The 16,684-nt window shown below is 49.2% G+C and overlaps 1 protein-coding gene across 8 annotated transcripts in view; it reads right to left on the bottom strand.

The window, feature by feature from the left end:
- LOC110490429 (endochitinase A) overlaps positions 1-15,149 on the bottom strand; it is a 49,341-nt gene extending 34,192 nt beyond the window's left edge. For 7 of the 8 annotated variants that reach the window (XM_036944808.1, XM_036944811.1, XM_036944809.1 and 4 more), the window contains exons 1-4: positions 14,782-15,149; positions 8,958-9,023; positions 3,299-3,482; positions 1,049-1,510 (exon numbers count right to left, since the gene is read on the bottom strand). In XM_036944808.1, the coding sequence (XP_036800703.1) occupies positions 1,049-1,510; positions 3,299-3,482; positions 8,958-9,023; positions 14,782-14,952 (883 nt within the window). In that variant the 5' untranslated portion in view covers positions 14,953-15,149. The remainder of the gene's footprint in view (positions 1-1,048; positions 1,511-3,298; positions 3,483-8,957; positions 9,024-14,781) is intronic. The other variant, XM_036944812.1, reaches the window with a different exon arrangement.
- Positions 15,150-16,684: the final 1,535 nt, after the last annotated feature.

The raw sequence follows: 16,684 nt of genomic DNA, 5'->3' as shown, positions 1-16,684 counted from the left end.
ACAAAATCACAGAATATTTAAGGATTTTGATCACCCACAGTACCGTTCAAAGGTTTGCAAAGAAAAAGCCACATCTCAGATTGGCCAATAAAAAGAAAAGATTAAGATGGGCAAAAGAACACAGACACTGGACAGAGGAACTCTGTCTAGAAGGCCAGCATGCCAGAGTTGCCTCTTCACTGTTGACGTTGAGACTGGTGTTTTGCGGGTACTATTTAATGAAGCTGCCAGTTGAGGACTTGTGAGGCGTCTATTTCGCAAACTAGACATTCTAATGTACTTTTCATCTTGCTCAGTTGTGCACCGGGGCCTCCCACTCCTCTTTATTCTGTATTCTGGTTAGAGCCAGTTTGCTCTGTTCTGTGAAGGGAGTAGTACACAGCAATGTATGAGATCTTCAGTTTCTTGGCAATTTCTCGCATGGAATAGCCTTCATTTCTCAGAACAAGAATAGGCTGACGAGTTTCAGAAGAAAGTTCTTTGTTTCTAGCCACTTTGAGCCTTCGAACCCACAAATGCTGATCTCCAGATACTCAACTAGTCTAAAGAAGGCCCGTTTTATTGCTTCTTTAATCCGAACAGTTTTCACTAAAGAAGGCCAGTTTTATTGCTTCTTTAATCCTAACAGTTTTCAGCTGTTCTAACATAATTGCAAAAGGGTTTTCTAATGATCAATTAGTCTTTTAAAATGATCAACTTGGATTAGCTAACACAACGTGCCATTCGAACACAGAAGTGATGGTCTCTGATAATGTAAATATTCCATTAAAAATAAGCTGTTTCCAGCTGCAACATTAATTTACATCATTAACAATGTCTACACTGTATTTCTGATAAATTTGATGCTCATTTTAATGCACAAAAAAATGTGCTTTTCTTTAAAAAACAAAGACATTTCTAAGTGACCCCAAACTTTTGAACGGTAGTGTACAACAGTTACAGTAATTATGAATTTCTACATTTATGAAACAACTAATAGCCCATGGGGCATGCAACAGCTTTGAATACATTTCACTTCAATTGTCTCAAAGCAGCGTAGGTACAATACCACATAGAGGACTGCTCCGGCCACTACCCAGGTCTGTGCTTCGGCTGAACTGGCTGGATGGTGGGCGGCTAAAGTCTGAGAGAGAACCCTCACAGACACTAGGGATTGGAGAAACTGAGGGGTCTATGTCCTCAGGAACAGAATTGGGCTCCTGGTCTGGCCTTGGAGGGCGGAAGGCCCCTGAGGAAGCCGAAGTGCCTTCATCCATCTCTTTAACACCATCCTCTGTTTCCTTCTCTCCTTTCTGAGTATGGACATGAGGTAGGGCTGATGATGGAGCAGGGTTGTATCCAGTCCCCTGCTGCCCAGAGTCAGTGACAGTAGAGGATGTTGGACTTGGACAGACTGAGAGCTCAGGGGAGGCTCTGCTGGGAGAGGGGGAGACTGGCACTGGTACACAGGGAACAACAACAGCTAAGCGCCTCCCTCTGGTGGTGCTGCAGTGCTGCAGGCTCCTGGAGTCTGCAATAGACAGGGTAAATACATAATTTAATTCAAGCAGATATGACCGGGGGGGGGGGGGGGGGGGGGGGGGGTATGTTTTCCTCTCCTGTAATTCAATACAGATTTTGATTAGTCTAATTTACGATGATACTGTCTTGTCAGAGACTGTCTCAACCTAGGCAAGGTGTGTGCTGGGGACACAAGCTTTTAACTCTTGGCATTGGGCATTGTTCAGTTTTGACAAAGAAAGGTGGTGAATAGTTAACATGTGGTGTCCTCAGAGAGGGTAATCTATAAATGGTATTCATCATCTTTTACAGCTCAAAGGCGTCTCTGCCAATAGCTGCCAGTGACATTTTCTTCCCCACTTTAGTGAGGCCCGGAGCAAACACTGTTTTCCCTGCTGTGTGGGTCAGTGTTCTAACAAAGACTGAAGAAACCCCATCCTGTTGGACCAGCTGCCCAATTCCCATCTTAATATTATATATTCAGAATGCCACCCAGTACTGGAGGCAGGGCTATTTATAAAAACTTGATTCATCATGATTTGTCATTCATTTGACATTATTCCACCCACATATCAATTAACTGATCCAAATCGTACGTCTTGGCAGCTTATCCTCCTTTCCTGAGAGCAGCATTAGAATATCCTGATTAAGATGTCTGTATCTCCTAGAAGACATCTGTTATACCTCTACTCTGTCACACTCCTCTCCTCCTGCACCTGAATCTGAACTTCACACTACCTGGGAACTCTCTCCTCAGCCACTCTCTCTCTTCTCCACAAACATCAGCTCCAGCCGACACCAGCCCTCTTCCTTCTCCCCTCTCTCTATTCTTCTTCTGTGCCTATGCACACTCCTCTTTTCTCTGTGGTGCGGGGGGGGGGGGGGGGGGGGGGGGGTGAGACAATGCACTCTTGTTTCCTGGGGGTCTGTGTGACAGAGAGGAGTCAGCGGTAGCAGGGGGATACAGAGAGCTGCACTGGAGGAGAGCACATTTCTGCACTATTCTCCTCTCACAATGCCCTGCACTTCCCATCTGTTACACACACATGAAGTGCGTGTGTGTATGTGTGTGTGTGTGTGTGTGTGTGTCTGCCTGTATATGAATGACATGTGTCAGGGGCACACAGCTACACACACCCCCTCCCGCTAATACCGCACAGCGCGTTTCCCTCAGGGACCAGGGTCAGGGACGATTGTGTTGAAGCCGACCACCATATGGTAGAATAATTGGTTTTTAGAACCCGGTTCCAGAGCAGAGAAATACCCCAATCCCCCTGGTTCCCCCTTGGCTCCTCACACTCGTCTCAAAGCCGTGTGCTGTAGTGTGGCTATGGGGGGGGGGGGGGGGGGGGTCGACAAATGCCTTCACATCAGAGGCAGGGCTCTGAAAGGAGCGGCAGGTATGCTGGCACAGCCTTTCATTGGCTAACACCCTAGCAGAGGACCACCAGGAGGGCGGCGCTATGGACACTTCCTCCCCAGAGCAGAAAGAGAGGGATTAGGCCTTAACAAAGTGGGCCGAGGGACGGATTAAGGACTAACGAAGGCCCAGGTGGTTACCTCCACTGCTCTAACACAGAGACCTAGTTCCCTAATGAGCAACGGTGTGGGGTCAAAAGCAACAATGCCCTATGATACCACAAGGTTATCTGTCTCTGAAGATGAAGTAAACAATACATACTTTATTCATCACTGAGGGAGAATTGTGGGATTAATAAACAATTTCTTATATTGTATGTTGTTGTTGTACAGTATATTGTATTGTCTAAGCAGCAGGAAGACTTTTGCTGTGGCTCACCTGCACATGAATGCATCTTCAGGCCGCCAAGGGCGTGTCTTTGTTGTGTCAATTCCTGGCGAGGAGGACGTGGCCTGGGGTTACTGGATAGGAGACGTGGGGGTCTGAGGTCTGCAGGGCAGGCCTTCATGTGAACCAGGAAACGAGGACACAGAGAAGGACGTCCATCACGGACAGTGTGGTCCTGAAAGGGACATCAAAACATAGTGTGGTCCTGAAAGGGACATCAAAACATAGTATGGTCCTGAAAGGGACATCAAAACATAGTGTGGTCCTGAAAGGGACATCAAAACATAGTGTGGTCCTGAAAGGGACATCAAAAACATAGTGTGGTCCTGAAAGGGACAACAAAAACATAGTGTGGTCCTGAAAGGGACATCAAAAACATAGTGTGGTCCTGAAAGGGACAACAAAAACATAGTGAGGTCCTGAAGGGGACATCAAAACATAGTGAGGTCCTGAAAGGGACATCAAAAACATAGTGTGGGGCAGGGAGAGAGAGAGAGAAAGATCAGATGTATCCTGTTTTCGATCAATCAAATAAAATCCCAGTTTCCAAATACTGTAAATAAAGCAACATCAAGTCATTCTCCACATGCAACGTGAAGGAGAATCACAGAGAGAATCAAACACAATTCATATAATGCACGTCATCTTCAGTGCCCCCTTGTGTCTGAAGATCAGATCTCAGGCTACATACATTCTCAACACAGCAGGAGAAAGCTTCAACCTCTCCCTGCCTTTTTTAACAGCTTTCTTGACAACACACCCACCCACCCACCCAGCCACCCACACACACACCCAGCCACCCACACACACACCCAGCCACCCACACACACACCCAGCCACCCACACACACACACAGTCACCCACACACACACCCAGCCACCCACACCCACACCCAGCCACCCACCCACACACACACTTCTGTGAGGATGATAAATATTCTTTGAGCACACAGGACATGGTCCTATTGCTATTTAAACAAGGGTCGTGCTGAGATAAAAGCAGGCGGGACGGTCAATACTAACTTGTGGGGGGGTGGGGCTGCACACGCCAGGCTACCCGCTGCACGCCAGCCAGGGGAAATTACTCAGCCCACAGACTCAGTGCCAGGGACTAATTCACTCCCTCTCTGGCCTTTAGAGAACAAACACCAAAATGTAATAAAATACCCACTGACACACACACACACACACACACACACGGAGAGAGGGCATTTATTTGTCTTGGATTCCCGGCTACATCTGAGACACCTAAACAAAGTTCACCTCGTCTTTCATCTATCCCTTAACCCTAAACACACATGCACATAAACACACAACCACAGAAGCAGGCATGAACGCACACACACACACACACACACACACACACACACACACACACACACACACACACACACACACACACACACACACACACACACACACACACACACACATACACCAGGGAGTCTGTGGAGATGAGCCCTCAGTACCCCTCAGACACAGAGAAAGGGAGGCTTACTGTCTGTGACTCATGTGACTCACACAGGGAGGATCAGCCTTAAATCCCTCCACCATCTACACTCATTCCCTCTCCTCTGAGGGTTTACACATTTGCATTCTTGTGAAGAAAAGAGGAAGAAGTGAGGAAGAAGAACAAGAGAACAAAGGTCCTGGAGCATGCCCTCCTCCTCACTCCTCTTCCTCACTCCCTCCATCTCTCCACACTCCCGCCCACTGAAGAGCTTTATAAGGTGAGAAGGGTGTCATCCAGCCCACAACCTGTCAGACCGTCAGAGGGCAGGTCTCAACATGCCCTTTATGGCAGGACCCTGCCATTACAACCCCACATACACACACATACACACACACACACACATACACACACATACCTTACCTTCTAAGTCCCGCTTGAACTACCCCCAAAGCAAGTAGTTGTCCTGGTCTCTTAATTGGGTAACAGATACACACAACTGTACACACATTTTTCACACCTGTATAACTAGAATGATTTTACTCAACCATGATGAGGTTCACTCAGTGTTGGTATTTGAAGCAGCCTCCCACTCTTACACACCCACTCTGACACACCCACTCTGACACACCCTGACGGCTCACTCCATCCTGATTGATCTTCTTGGAGCAACAGAGTAGAGCCTATGACTACACCTAGGAGTCCTCTGGGCTCCTGCAGGGCCTACACCTAGGAGTCCTCTGGGCTCCTGCAGGGCCCCAGGAAACAGCCTGACCAGGCAGCCCACACGCCGGCCTCACACAGAACAACCCAAAGCCAGCCCTGGCTAATGTCATTACGGCCTGTTTGTGGTCAACAGCTCCCTGATGGGGATGTACAAGCACTGGAAGATGAATGTAGGAAGTCTATTAGTCAGAGTCCCAGATGGCCTGCAGAGGAGAGGCCGGCGTGCGCTCTCGACCCCTCCAAACACACACACGCTAACACACACGCTTACACACAGGCTCACACTCACTTAATTGCACTTTTTCTGAGTGAACTCACTGACAAGGAGACGACTCGAGGCGAAACAGAAGTGTGTTTCTGTCTAGAGGAGGAACAGAGAATTCCTCACAGAGAGCCTGGCGTATAAGAAAGCCAGGCTTAGGCTCTAACAAGGTTAAACCCATGAAAAAAAGTGACTTTTTAAATGATGGAGATTTGTGTTTCTGCGGGGTGTAATTAGCTTTGCTCTGGTAGAGGAGAAGTTTGGGGTGGGGGAGGTTTGTGGGGGGCAGAGGGGGGATGACAGTGGAGCGCATTGTGGAGTCCAGCGGATTCAGCGGAGTAAATCTGATTATCAGCTCGTGTCAGAAGCCAGGCTCAGATGCAGCTTAGCATTCAGAGCAACTGTCTACTTTCACTGAGAGACAATGACCCTGCTTTGCTTCTCAGGCCCCTGCAGTAGTCCCAGTGGCCCCGCCAACTCGTCCTCCTAACCCCACATCCACCATCCACGCCCGGCACAACAGGCCCACTACCCCAACACAACAACACGGTACGCCCACTGCCCCAACACAACACCACGACAGGCCCACTACCCCAACACAACAACACGACACGCCCACTGCCCCAACACAACACCACGACAGGCCCACTACCCCAACACAACACCACGACAGGCCCACTACCCCAACACAACAACACGACACGCCCACTTCCCCAACACAACACCACGACAGGCCCACTGCCCCAACACAACAACACGACAGGCCCACTGCCCCAACACAACACCACGACAGGCCCACTCCCCCAACACAACAACACGACAGGCCCACTCCCCCAACACGACAAGACCATAACCCCAACAAAACAGGCCCACTACCCCAACACAACAGGCCCACTACCCCAACACGACAGGCCCACTACCCCAACACGACAGGCCCACTACCCCAACACGACAGGCCCACTACCCCAACACGACAGGCCCACTACCCCAACACCACGACAGGCCCACTACCCCAACACAACAACTCAACAGGCCCATTACCACAACACAACAACACGACAGGCCCTCTATCCCAACACAACAACACAACAGGCCCTCTATCCCAACACAACAACTCAACAGGCCCACTACCCCAACACAACAGGCCCACTACCCCAACACAACAGGCCCACTACCCCAACGCAACAACAGAACAGGCCCACTACCCCAACACAACAACACGACAGGCCCACTACCCCAACACAACAACACGACAGGCCCACTCCCCCAATACAACAACTCAACAGGCCCTCTATCCCAACACAACAACACGACAGGCCCACTACCACAACACAACAACACAACAGGCCCACTACCCCAACACAACAACACAACAGGCCCGCTAGCCCAACGCAACAACACGACAGGCCCACTACCCCAACACAACAGTACAAAGCTCTAGCCATTGTTATTGGCTGGGCCCCACTGAGTGGTAGAGATCGTCTTCCTTTGGAAACAGTGTTGTTTGGTACAATAGAACAATAAGAACAATGGCCATGCCAGCTTTGGCATAATGTCTTGGCAAATGATCAGTGTTAGTCCACCGGTGTGGTCACTGGTTACACTGATTCAGCAGCACCAGGCCCTGGTATGCAGAGAGGGCAATACTACTGTAACCACTGGCAGAGCCTGAGACAACAGAACACTATACAAGCCAGATCCTGGAACTGTTAAACTGACAGCTAACTCCTTCTGTAAACACCCATGTGTATAAATAACCTATCCTGGAACCAGTGCCCTTGTTTGAGCACCTGTGGTTGGTTTGTGTCCGTGTGCATTCTGCAGCCTACTGTCTCGGTACTCCCCGTGTCCTGGGTGACAGTAGTGGAAGATCGGAAGCATCGTGTCCTGGGTGACAGTAGTGGGAGATCGGAGACATCGTGTCCTGGGTGACAGTAGTGGGAGATCGGAGGCATCGTCTCCTGGGTGACAGTAGTGGGAGATCGGAGGCATCGTGTTCTCGGTGACAGTAGTGGGAGATCGGAGGCATCGTGTCCTGGGTGACAGTAGTGGGAGATCGGAGGCATCGTGTCCTGGGTGACAGTAGTGGGAGATCGGAGGCATCGTGTCCTCGGTGACAGTAGTGGGAGATCGGAGGCATCGTCTCCTGGGTGACAGTAGTGGGAGATCGGAGGCATCGTGTCCTGGGTGACAGTAGTTGGAGATCGGAGGCATCGTGTCCTGGGTGACAGTAGTGGGAGATCGGAGGCATCGTGTCCTGGGTGACAGTAGTGGGAGATCGGAGGTATCGTGTCCTGGGTGACAGTAGTGGAAGATCGGAGGCACCGTGTCCTGGGTGACAGTAGTGGGAGATCGGAGGCATTGTGTCCTGGGTGACAGTAGTTGGAGATCGGAAGCATCGTGTCCTGGGTGACAGTAGTGGGAGATCGGAAGCATCGGGGGAGTGGTGGACCACTGGTTCAACAGCCTGTCTGCTTGGCCTGTCCAATGGGCCTGTTTGGACTGGGACGGCCCATAAAGTTCAGTGTGGAGTTGAATTGTCACTGTCAGACAGCAGCTGTTGACCGTTACTCGTTACACCCCGATAATTTATCAGGTATTTCCAGTGCATAGAGAGGAGAGATAATGAGAGCAGGGTGATGCCGGGCTGATAAACTTGGTCAATACAGAAGTGCTGAAGGCAGTTGAAGATGTAAATGAGGCTGTAAGGACCAGCGAACGTCTTTGTCCCTGCTTTTCACTTGTTTGTTTAACCAGAGGCCAAGACAGGAAGCCAGCCCACACAACTCTGCTGTCCCCATGGCAACCCCACTGTTAATTGCGGCACAACTACTCACAGAGCTCTTTAGAGAGTAGGGGAGAGGTGGGGACAAGCATGTGTGTGTGTGTGTGTGTGTGTGTGTGTGTGTGTGTGTGTGTGTGTGTGTGTGTGTGTGTGTGTGTGTGTGTGTGTGTGTGTGTGTGTGTGTGTGTGTGTGTGTGTGTGTGTGTGTGTGTGTGTGTGTGTGTGTGTGCGTGTGTGCGTGCGTGCGTGTGTGTGTAAGTGTGTGTTTGCGGGTGTGTTTTATGCATGCCTGTGTGTATGTGTGAATTTTTGCATTTTTTGCATTTTTGTGTGTAATGTAACAGTGCACCTTATACAGATTGTGGTTGTATTACTCTATATAGCTGTACATGTGCTGTGAATTGTTAGAGTTGTATTTTGGCACTCACTGTGTAGTTGTAGAGTCCTCGATCCCACAAGATGGCCTTACTGACAAAGGACAGATAACAAGGTGCCTGGGAAACAGACAGGACAACAGACATCAGTGAGCACAACACACAACAAGGCATACAAAATCATCTCAGGCCATTCTTAAACCTGAAAGAAAAAGGAACATTCAACATCAAATCCTTTCAGGTCATTTCTCAATTGTAAAGAGTTCAGAAAAAGTACAGAAACACTATTGTAGACCAAGACAAATGTATCAACTTTAGATTAACTAATGCTGATGGAGAGAGTGTTGAGATGAACTGCTTTCAAAGGAAGACTATCTCTACCACTCTGTGGGGCCAGGCCAATAACAATGGCTGGCTGGCTGGCTGGCTGGCTGGCTGGCTGGCTGGCTGGAGAAAGAAAGAATGAAAGACCGAAAGACAGAAAGACAGACAGACAGACAGACAGACAGACAGCACCATAGACATCCCTGTGAAACTCCTCCTGATGCATCAATTTCCCCTCGGTCTCTATAATGAGCTGGTCTGTACCACTATTCCACTACTCCAGTCTCCAGCAGTCAGGCTATACTGTAGCACAGACTGGACACTTCATCATAGGGATGGCCAATTGTAATGTCTCCATTCAAACACATCTTTGTTCTATCTGTTCAGTTATCAGACTGCTTTTGGTTTGACCATTTTTGGTCCATGTGTGACTTAACAGCCCTTCTTTTACCAGCTCGGCTCCATGGGATGGACAGCACAGTGTCTGGGTGTGTCCATCAGTCTGACCCATGGGGCATGGGGCACTATGTTAAGCTCATCAATCACCAAGAGACGTGCACACATCCCCATCGGAAACTCAGCCGCAGTCACCAGTGGAGCTCATCCATCTCTCTTTGCAGCGGGTGGCAGCTCCCAGAGCCCCTGAGTCAGCTCCAAGCCTGAGCCACTCCAGGGTGTGAGAGGAGAGATCCTCCCAGGGTTCACCCCTCATTCATGAGCCATAACCCCACCCCGGAGTGGGTGACGGGGCACAAGGGCCTCAGAAGGACGAGTACAATGGAACTTGCCTTGTGAGAGGACTGCTCTGACCCCCAGCCCCCCTTTGAGAGCTGTGTGGTGGACCTTCCTGACCTGTGCCAGCTTGTGCCAGTCTGCTCTCAAAATGGAAAATGATCCATGCTTTGATGCTGCAAGTGGCTACAGGGAAGTATCGGGACTGACCATCTCCAAGACCTGGAGTGAGAAGGCAGTACTGGGTCTGTCCATCTCCAGGACATGGAGTGACAGGGTAGTATTGGGTCTGTCCATCTCCAGGACATGGAGTGACAGGGTAGTATTGGGTCTGCCCATCTCCAAGACCTGGAGTGACAGGGCAGTATTGGGTCTGCCCATCTCCAAGACCTGGAGTGACAGGGCAGTATTGGGTCTGCCCATCTCCGAGACCTGGAGTGACAGGGCAGTATTGGGTCTGCCCATCTCCAAGACCTGGAGTGACAGGGCAGTATTGGGTCTGCCCATCTCCAAGACCTGGAGTGACAGGGCAGTATTGGGTCTGCCCATCTCCGAGACCTGGAGTGTGTTACGCTCGTCGTTGGAAGGAGTAGACCAAGGTGCAGCGTGGTGGGCATACATCTTTCTTTTATTGATGACACGAAAAAAAAAATACAAAACTAAACGCACAGTTCTGAAGGGCTGGAAAGCAACAATACAAAAACAAGATCCCACAAACTAAAGTGGAAAAAGGCTGCCTAAGTATGATCCCCAATCAGAGACAACGATAGACAGCTGCCTCTGATTGGGAACCATACCCGGCCAACAAAGAAATAAACAACATAGATTGGCCACCCTAGTCACACCCTAACCTAACCAAATAGAGAATTTAAAGATCTCTAAGGTCAGGGCGTGACAGTACAGGGCGTGAATCATCGCCGGAGGAATCTAACCATGGATCGTCGCCGGGGACTCCGGACTGGGAACCGTCGCTGGTGGCTCGGGACCGGGAACCATCACTGGAGGCTCCGGACCGCAGACCGTTGCTGGAGGCTCTGGACCGTCGCTGGAGGCTCTTGACCGCCGACCATCGCTGGAGGCTCTGGACCGCCGACCGTCGCTGGAGGTTCTGGACTGCCGACCGTTGCTGGAGACTCCGGAATTTGGATCGTCTCTGGAGGTTCCGGGCCTTGGATCTTCACTGGAGGCTCCGGGACATGGATCATCACTGGAGGCTCCGGGCCATGGATCATCACTGAAGGCTCCGGGCCATGGTTCATCACTGGAGGTCTGGAGCGTAGAGCTGGCACAACGCGTCTTGGACAAAGGACCACCTTCGCATGGCAAGTGCGGGGAGCTGGCACAGGATGCACTGGGCTGTGAAGGCTCACTGGAGACACGGTCCGTATGGCTGGCCCAGGATATCCTGGACCGAGGAGGCGCACTGGAGACCAGGCGTGCCGAGCCGACACCATCCGTTCTGGACAGATGCCCACTTTTGCATGGCAAGTGCTGGGAGCTGTGGGTGCGTACTGGAGACACAGTGCGTATCACCGCAAAACATGGTGCCTGCCCAGTCACACGCTCCCCGTGACAGGGCAGTATTGGGTCTGCCCATCACCAAGACCTGGAGTGACAGGGCAGCATCGGGTCTACCCATCTCCAAGTCCTGGAGTGACAAGTAGCCTTTGTATGTATGGGCCTCTCCTGCTCTGTGCAACAATGAACATCACCTCTACAGATGATGACAGACATTATATCGGACAATATTTTTAAATAAGTCCACTTATTAGAAAAACACACCACAATATGCTCAGCCATTAATGGCAGCCCATCTGAATAATTACCAGGAGATGGACAACAACCAATTTCCCCATAAAATGTGAATGCATTGGTTAGGACACAATGACCTTGTTGTCACTAATTCCACATTGAATGTGAAACCCAGTACATTTACACACCAGAGGATGGCATGGCTGTGGATGAGGGAATTGTGAGTTGGGGATAATTGCAAATTGCGAATAGAGAAAAGAGAGGACAAGAGGAGGAAAGGGGGATGTATAGTGCATAGTGTTTTACCCAGACTCCTTTTGCTCAGCTACCAAATATGTCCTATTTCACCAGACTGCCAGAACAGTGCTGTGATGAATAAGGACCAGAGCTCATTCCCAGTCATGAACTGTGCTGCTGGGAGAGGCCCTGAGCCCTGAGCCTGTTACTAAACATGAGAGTTGAGCCAGACGGCAAGAAGGCACACAGACAGTAATTACATGTCATATTAATGGTGTAAAACTACACCCCAGTTAACATGGCAGAGAAGTGGGGTCTTTCCAATCTGATCAATCTATCCTTTTCATAATTTACGTTTATATTATTAATTTATTACTCTTTTCTTTTAGCTTCCGGCACATGGTATTCCCAGGCGGTCTCCCGTCCCAGCACTAACCACTAACAAGCATGTTCAGGGTAGTACGGCCACAAGCATATTTGTTTTACCCTGTTTTCTCCCTGAATTAGGTCCCTTGGCTCATCTCTGCAACTCCTCAATGGGCTCAAGAGAGGCGATTGCGAAGGTGGAGTCCTCTGAAACATGACCGCCCTGGGCGACTACTTCTTATCACACTGCTCGCTTAACCCGGATGTCAGCCGCAACAACGTGTCGGAGGAAACACTGTTCGACTGATGACCGGAGTCAGCTCGCAGACGCCCGATCCTGTCACAAGGAGTCGCCAGAGTACGATGAGCCAAGGAAAGCCCAAACGGTCAAACCCCCCTCTACCCTGGAGGGCCCTGGGCCTATGGGCCTCCCGGTCACAGCCGGTTGTGACACAGCCTGGGATCAAACCCTAATTCAGATGATGAGATTAGATAGATTGCTGGCAGATGGAGTTGGAGATGGAGTGTCTCAAGGACGCCCCCCCACCCCTCCTCTCCACCGACCTCAGGCACTTCCTGCCGGGGGGGGGGGCGCTGTTTACCATTGCACAGCCACAGCGTGGGCTGCCAGGCTCCTGGCCTCAGAGGGCAGGAAATGCTGACTTGCTAGTCCAGTGGCAGTCAAAAGGGGAAATATGTTGGGAGCTTATCAATAACGAGTAGGTGGAAAAGGGGAGATCAAATGACCAATTAAGGGATAATCACCAAAGTGGTGGCTGGTCTCGCTCCCTCTACCCTCTCTGTCTCCTCTCTACCCTCTCTGTCTCCTCTCTACCCTCTTTCTCCTATCCCACTTTCCCTTGTCCTCTCAGATTTGTGGCCATCTGCCTGTGTTTCTCAGGGGATCCCTTTCTCCTCTCCTGAGTACGAGACGGGATGTTTTATTAATTCACTTTCACCTGATTACACCCTCTCTGTGAGCCAGCGTACATTAATAGGCATTTCATCAACGTTTAATCAAGGCTGCAGCACAGCAAACAGAGAACCAGGGATCAGAGCATCCTGATCAGAGCATCCTGTTGAGGTCAGCAATAAAGGGCCAATACAGGGACATATGATTGCATTAGGGAGCACACACACACACACCCGCACACACGTACACACGCACACACACACACAACAAGCCTCATGAGAACTGATACTACAGACAGAACTACAGACAGAACTACAGACAGAACTACAGACAGAACTACAGACAGAACTACAGACAGAACTACAGACAGAAACGCAAAATAATATTGTAAATACACGCCGCAGCAATTCAGCAATGTCGCACACTCAATTCAGCAATGTCGCACACTCAATTCAGCAATGTCGCACACTCAATTCAGCAATGTCGCACACTCAATTCAGCAATGTCGCACACTCAATTCAGCAATGTCGCACACTCAATTCAGCAATGTCGCACACTCAATTCAGCAATGTCGCACACTCAATTCAGCAATGTCGCACACTCAATTCAGCAATGTCGCACACTCAATTCCGCAATGTCGCACACTCAATTCAGCAATGTCGCACACTCAATTCAGCAATGTCGCACACTCAATTCAGCAATGTCGTACACAAAGGACTACCATAGCAACACAAAGGACTACCATAGCAACACAAAGGACAAGGACAACACACTAAGCGCGCACTGGAGGAACCACAGGTGTCGGAAGACAATGAGACCATTATACGACGCAAGATGGCACCGCGGACGAGGAGATCGGGTTCAGAAGACAATCATGCACACGGCAAACCTATTACGGCCACACAAAAGAGCAGGGTTAGATCCCCAGCATGGACCGGACTAGGTTCAAATTAGAGACTAAACCAGAGTGCAGCCAGATCCAAAAGAGGAAGCCCAGGGTCAGCTATAATGAGAGCTGAATGTGAGCATCCAACCGGTCCTGTTTAATGGGGTTCCTCCCTGCAAGGTCTGTGTCCTGCCTCTGGTGTGTGTACACGTTTGGTTGTGGGTCAGGGGGCTGCAAGGGCTCCATGACCCCGAAGTGACCTCTGGGAGTCAGAGGGGACCCCCACTGGCAGGACAGAGCTCTCTTTATACTTTAATCTGGTAGCACAGAGGATCAATATGGCTACCATCGGCGCTGGTGATTGTGTGAGCAGGAGTTAGCGTTCCAGACATTTTCGGCCCCTCACCGGGTGGCTGGACACAAAGCCAGCATCCCTCTGCCACCCCGGTCACAATGACCTCTGGGACGGTGGCACACCACCGACTAACCAACTTAACATTCATTAGTGTCAAAGAGGTGAACAGATGCTCAGGTCTTACAGCTCTTCTCTCTCATGTTCTCACCGTGGGACTCATTGAACATAGTTTGACGTGTTTTTCATTTGGGATAGGTCTGGCTTCAGTCCATTCTGCTGTTGATTAAGAGGAGGGCTCGGTGGCCAGACTCACCCTGTCTTGGTGGAGTGCTGAGCAGGAGCCATGTTGCCAGGTGATGGTGTTGACTGGATGTCTGGGCCGGGCCAGGAGCCTGGTGGGATGGTTATTCTGGTCCTGCTGTTCTCTGTCCAGTCTGTTCCCCCAGCAAGGCTCTGGCCCGCGCCCGTTCTCAATGACCCACATGTCCCTTGAACTAATCTCTCTGACCTCTCTATCAAACTGTAGCTTACATCCCCTCTCTGTCGCCCGACTGAGTGAGAGGACAATGTGACATCTACAGGTCAATTCATATTCATACTACAAAATATGCTCTTTCTCCATGATGTTGATATAGCTACCTCACTCTTGCAGCGACTGAATGGACATGGAGAGGAAGAGAATGAAATACCTTCCTGTGGGGGACTGAAACTGTTTTCATGTGTGGATTATTGCTGTTAATAATTACCACCTTGTTAAACCAGTCTAAGTCACTGGTGCATGCTATTCCCAGAGTAAAAATAGATGAATGTAATATAATACTTACGAACGCAGAGTTGACTTTTCACCATAACTTTGAGGCACATTTACACACATTTCATGTTTTCTTATATGTCCATCACATATGGGTCAGGCGGGCCATGTGAGCCTCCAAAGCCATTAATGAAAATCGTCCACCCACACCCACACCCACACACACACACACACACACACACACACACACACACACACGAAAATACAAACAGCTGGACAGAGAGCTTTTCAGCCCAAATACAGAGAATAGACATGGATCACATTCTGGGCTGCTATAAGCATACATCTCCTAGCCATAATTACGTTACAGGGGATATAGAGACCAAGCTATGTGGAAACAATGGACTCTATCAATTCCCCAAATCAGACCTCATACATGTGAATGTGTAAATGTGTATGTGCCTGTGTTTGTTCTAAACAGAGACCTATCAATCAAAGCTTATTATCTAGAGTGTGTCTGTCTTCAGTTTTTTTAACTTAGAATTTGTTATGAGAGGACATTTTGTAAAAAACCAGTAGTGACATATTAACAAACCCCAAACCAGAGAGTAACGGTAACCGTTGCCCCTAGTGACAAGATACATGTAAACACACACTGACACACACAAGCTATCTTTTAGGTTGTTTGATATCTTTGACAGCCTTTCTGAATTGTATGTCTAGTAGAAGCTCTTTTCAAACTGATGAAAAGCTGAGAAATGTGACACAAGTTCTTGTAAAGCTGTTTTCCTTTCATGAGCACAGTCCATTAACTTGACAAAAGTATTTTCCCATATGAACTCAATAAGGAAATGAGTTGTTTCGGACAGACTAAAGCTTCATGGGTGTATCTGAGCTCCTGACCCTGCCTATACAGGTACCTTCCTAAAGCACACTCTCCCCTTGGCTCCCTCCGTTCTGCCCAACAGGGGTCTCTGCAATGCACCTTGGGTAATCCAGATGTCACAATGCCAGTTGCTAAGACACTGCTTGGAAATGCATTGTAAAGGGAAGCACAGCCTGGGTTAAGTCACTGGCAGTCTGTTTTGTGTTGTGATGTCTCAACACTTTTTTACGATAATGGGTCATTTTCTTTGATATAGCTTATATCATTATTATAGTTATATCACCTTTATATTATGCTTGTCTGAATGCCTTGAATTGAACTGGTGTTTTTTCTTCTAAATGACACCCCACAACTGATTTGACGTCAGATCCATAACAAGATTGATACTCAATTGCAATCCACAGGTTAAGTGTTGAACTAATGGGGTAACACTTCATTTTGAGGGTCTGCCTGTTACAGCATTATTACGACTTTGTCATCTACTGTTCTGTTCCTAAACCCTTTATTATAAGAACCTGAAAGCACATAGAAATGCTAAACAACACGTCTTATGAATTGACTTAATGTAATGGTTTTTAA

Source organism: Oncorhynchus mykiss, chromosome 15, assembly GCF_013265735.2.
Source record: "Oncorhynchus mykiss isolate Arlee chromosome 15, USDA_OmykA_1.1, whole genome shotgun sequence".
Lineage (NCBI taxonomy): Eukaryota > Metazoa > Chordata > Actinopteri > Salmoniformes > Salmonidae > Oncorhynchus > Oncorhynchus mykiss.
The sequence above is the reverse complement of the archived record's forward strand: the minus strand, read 5'-3'. Positions and strand labels throughout refer to the sequence as shown.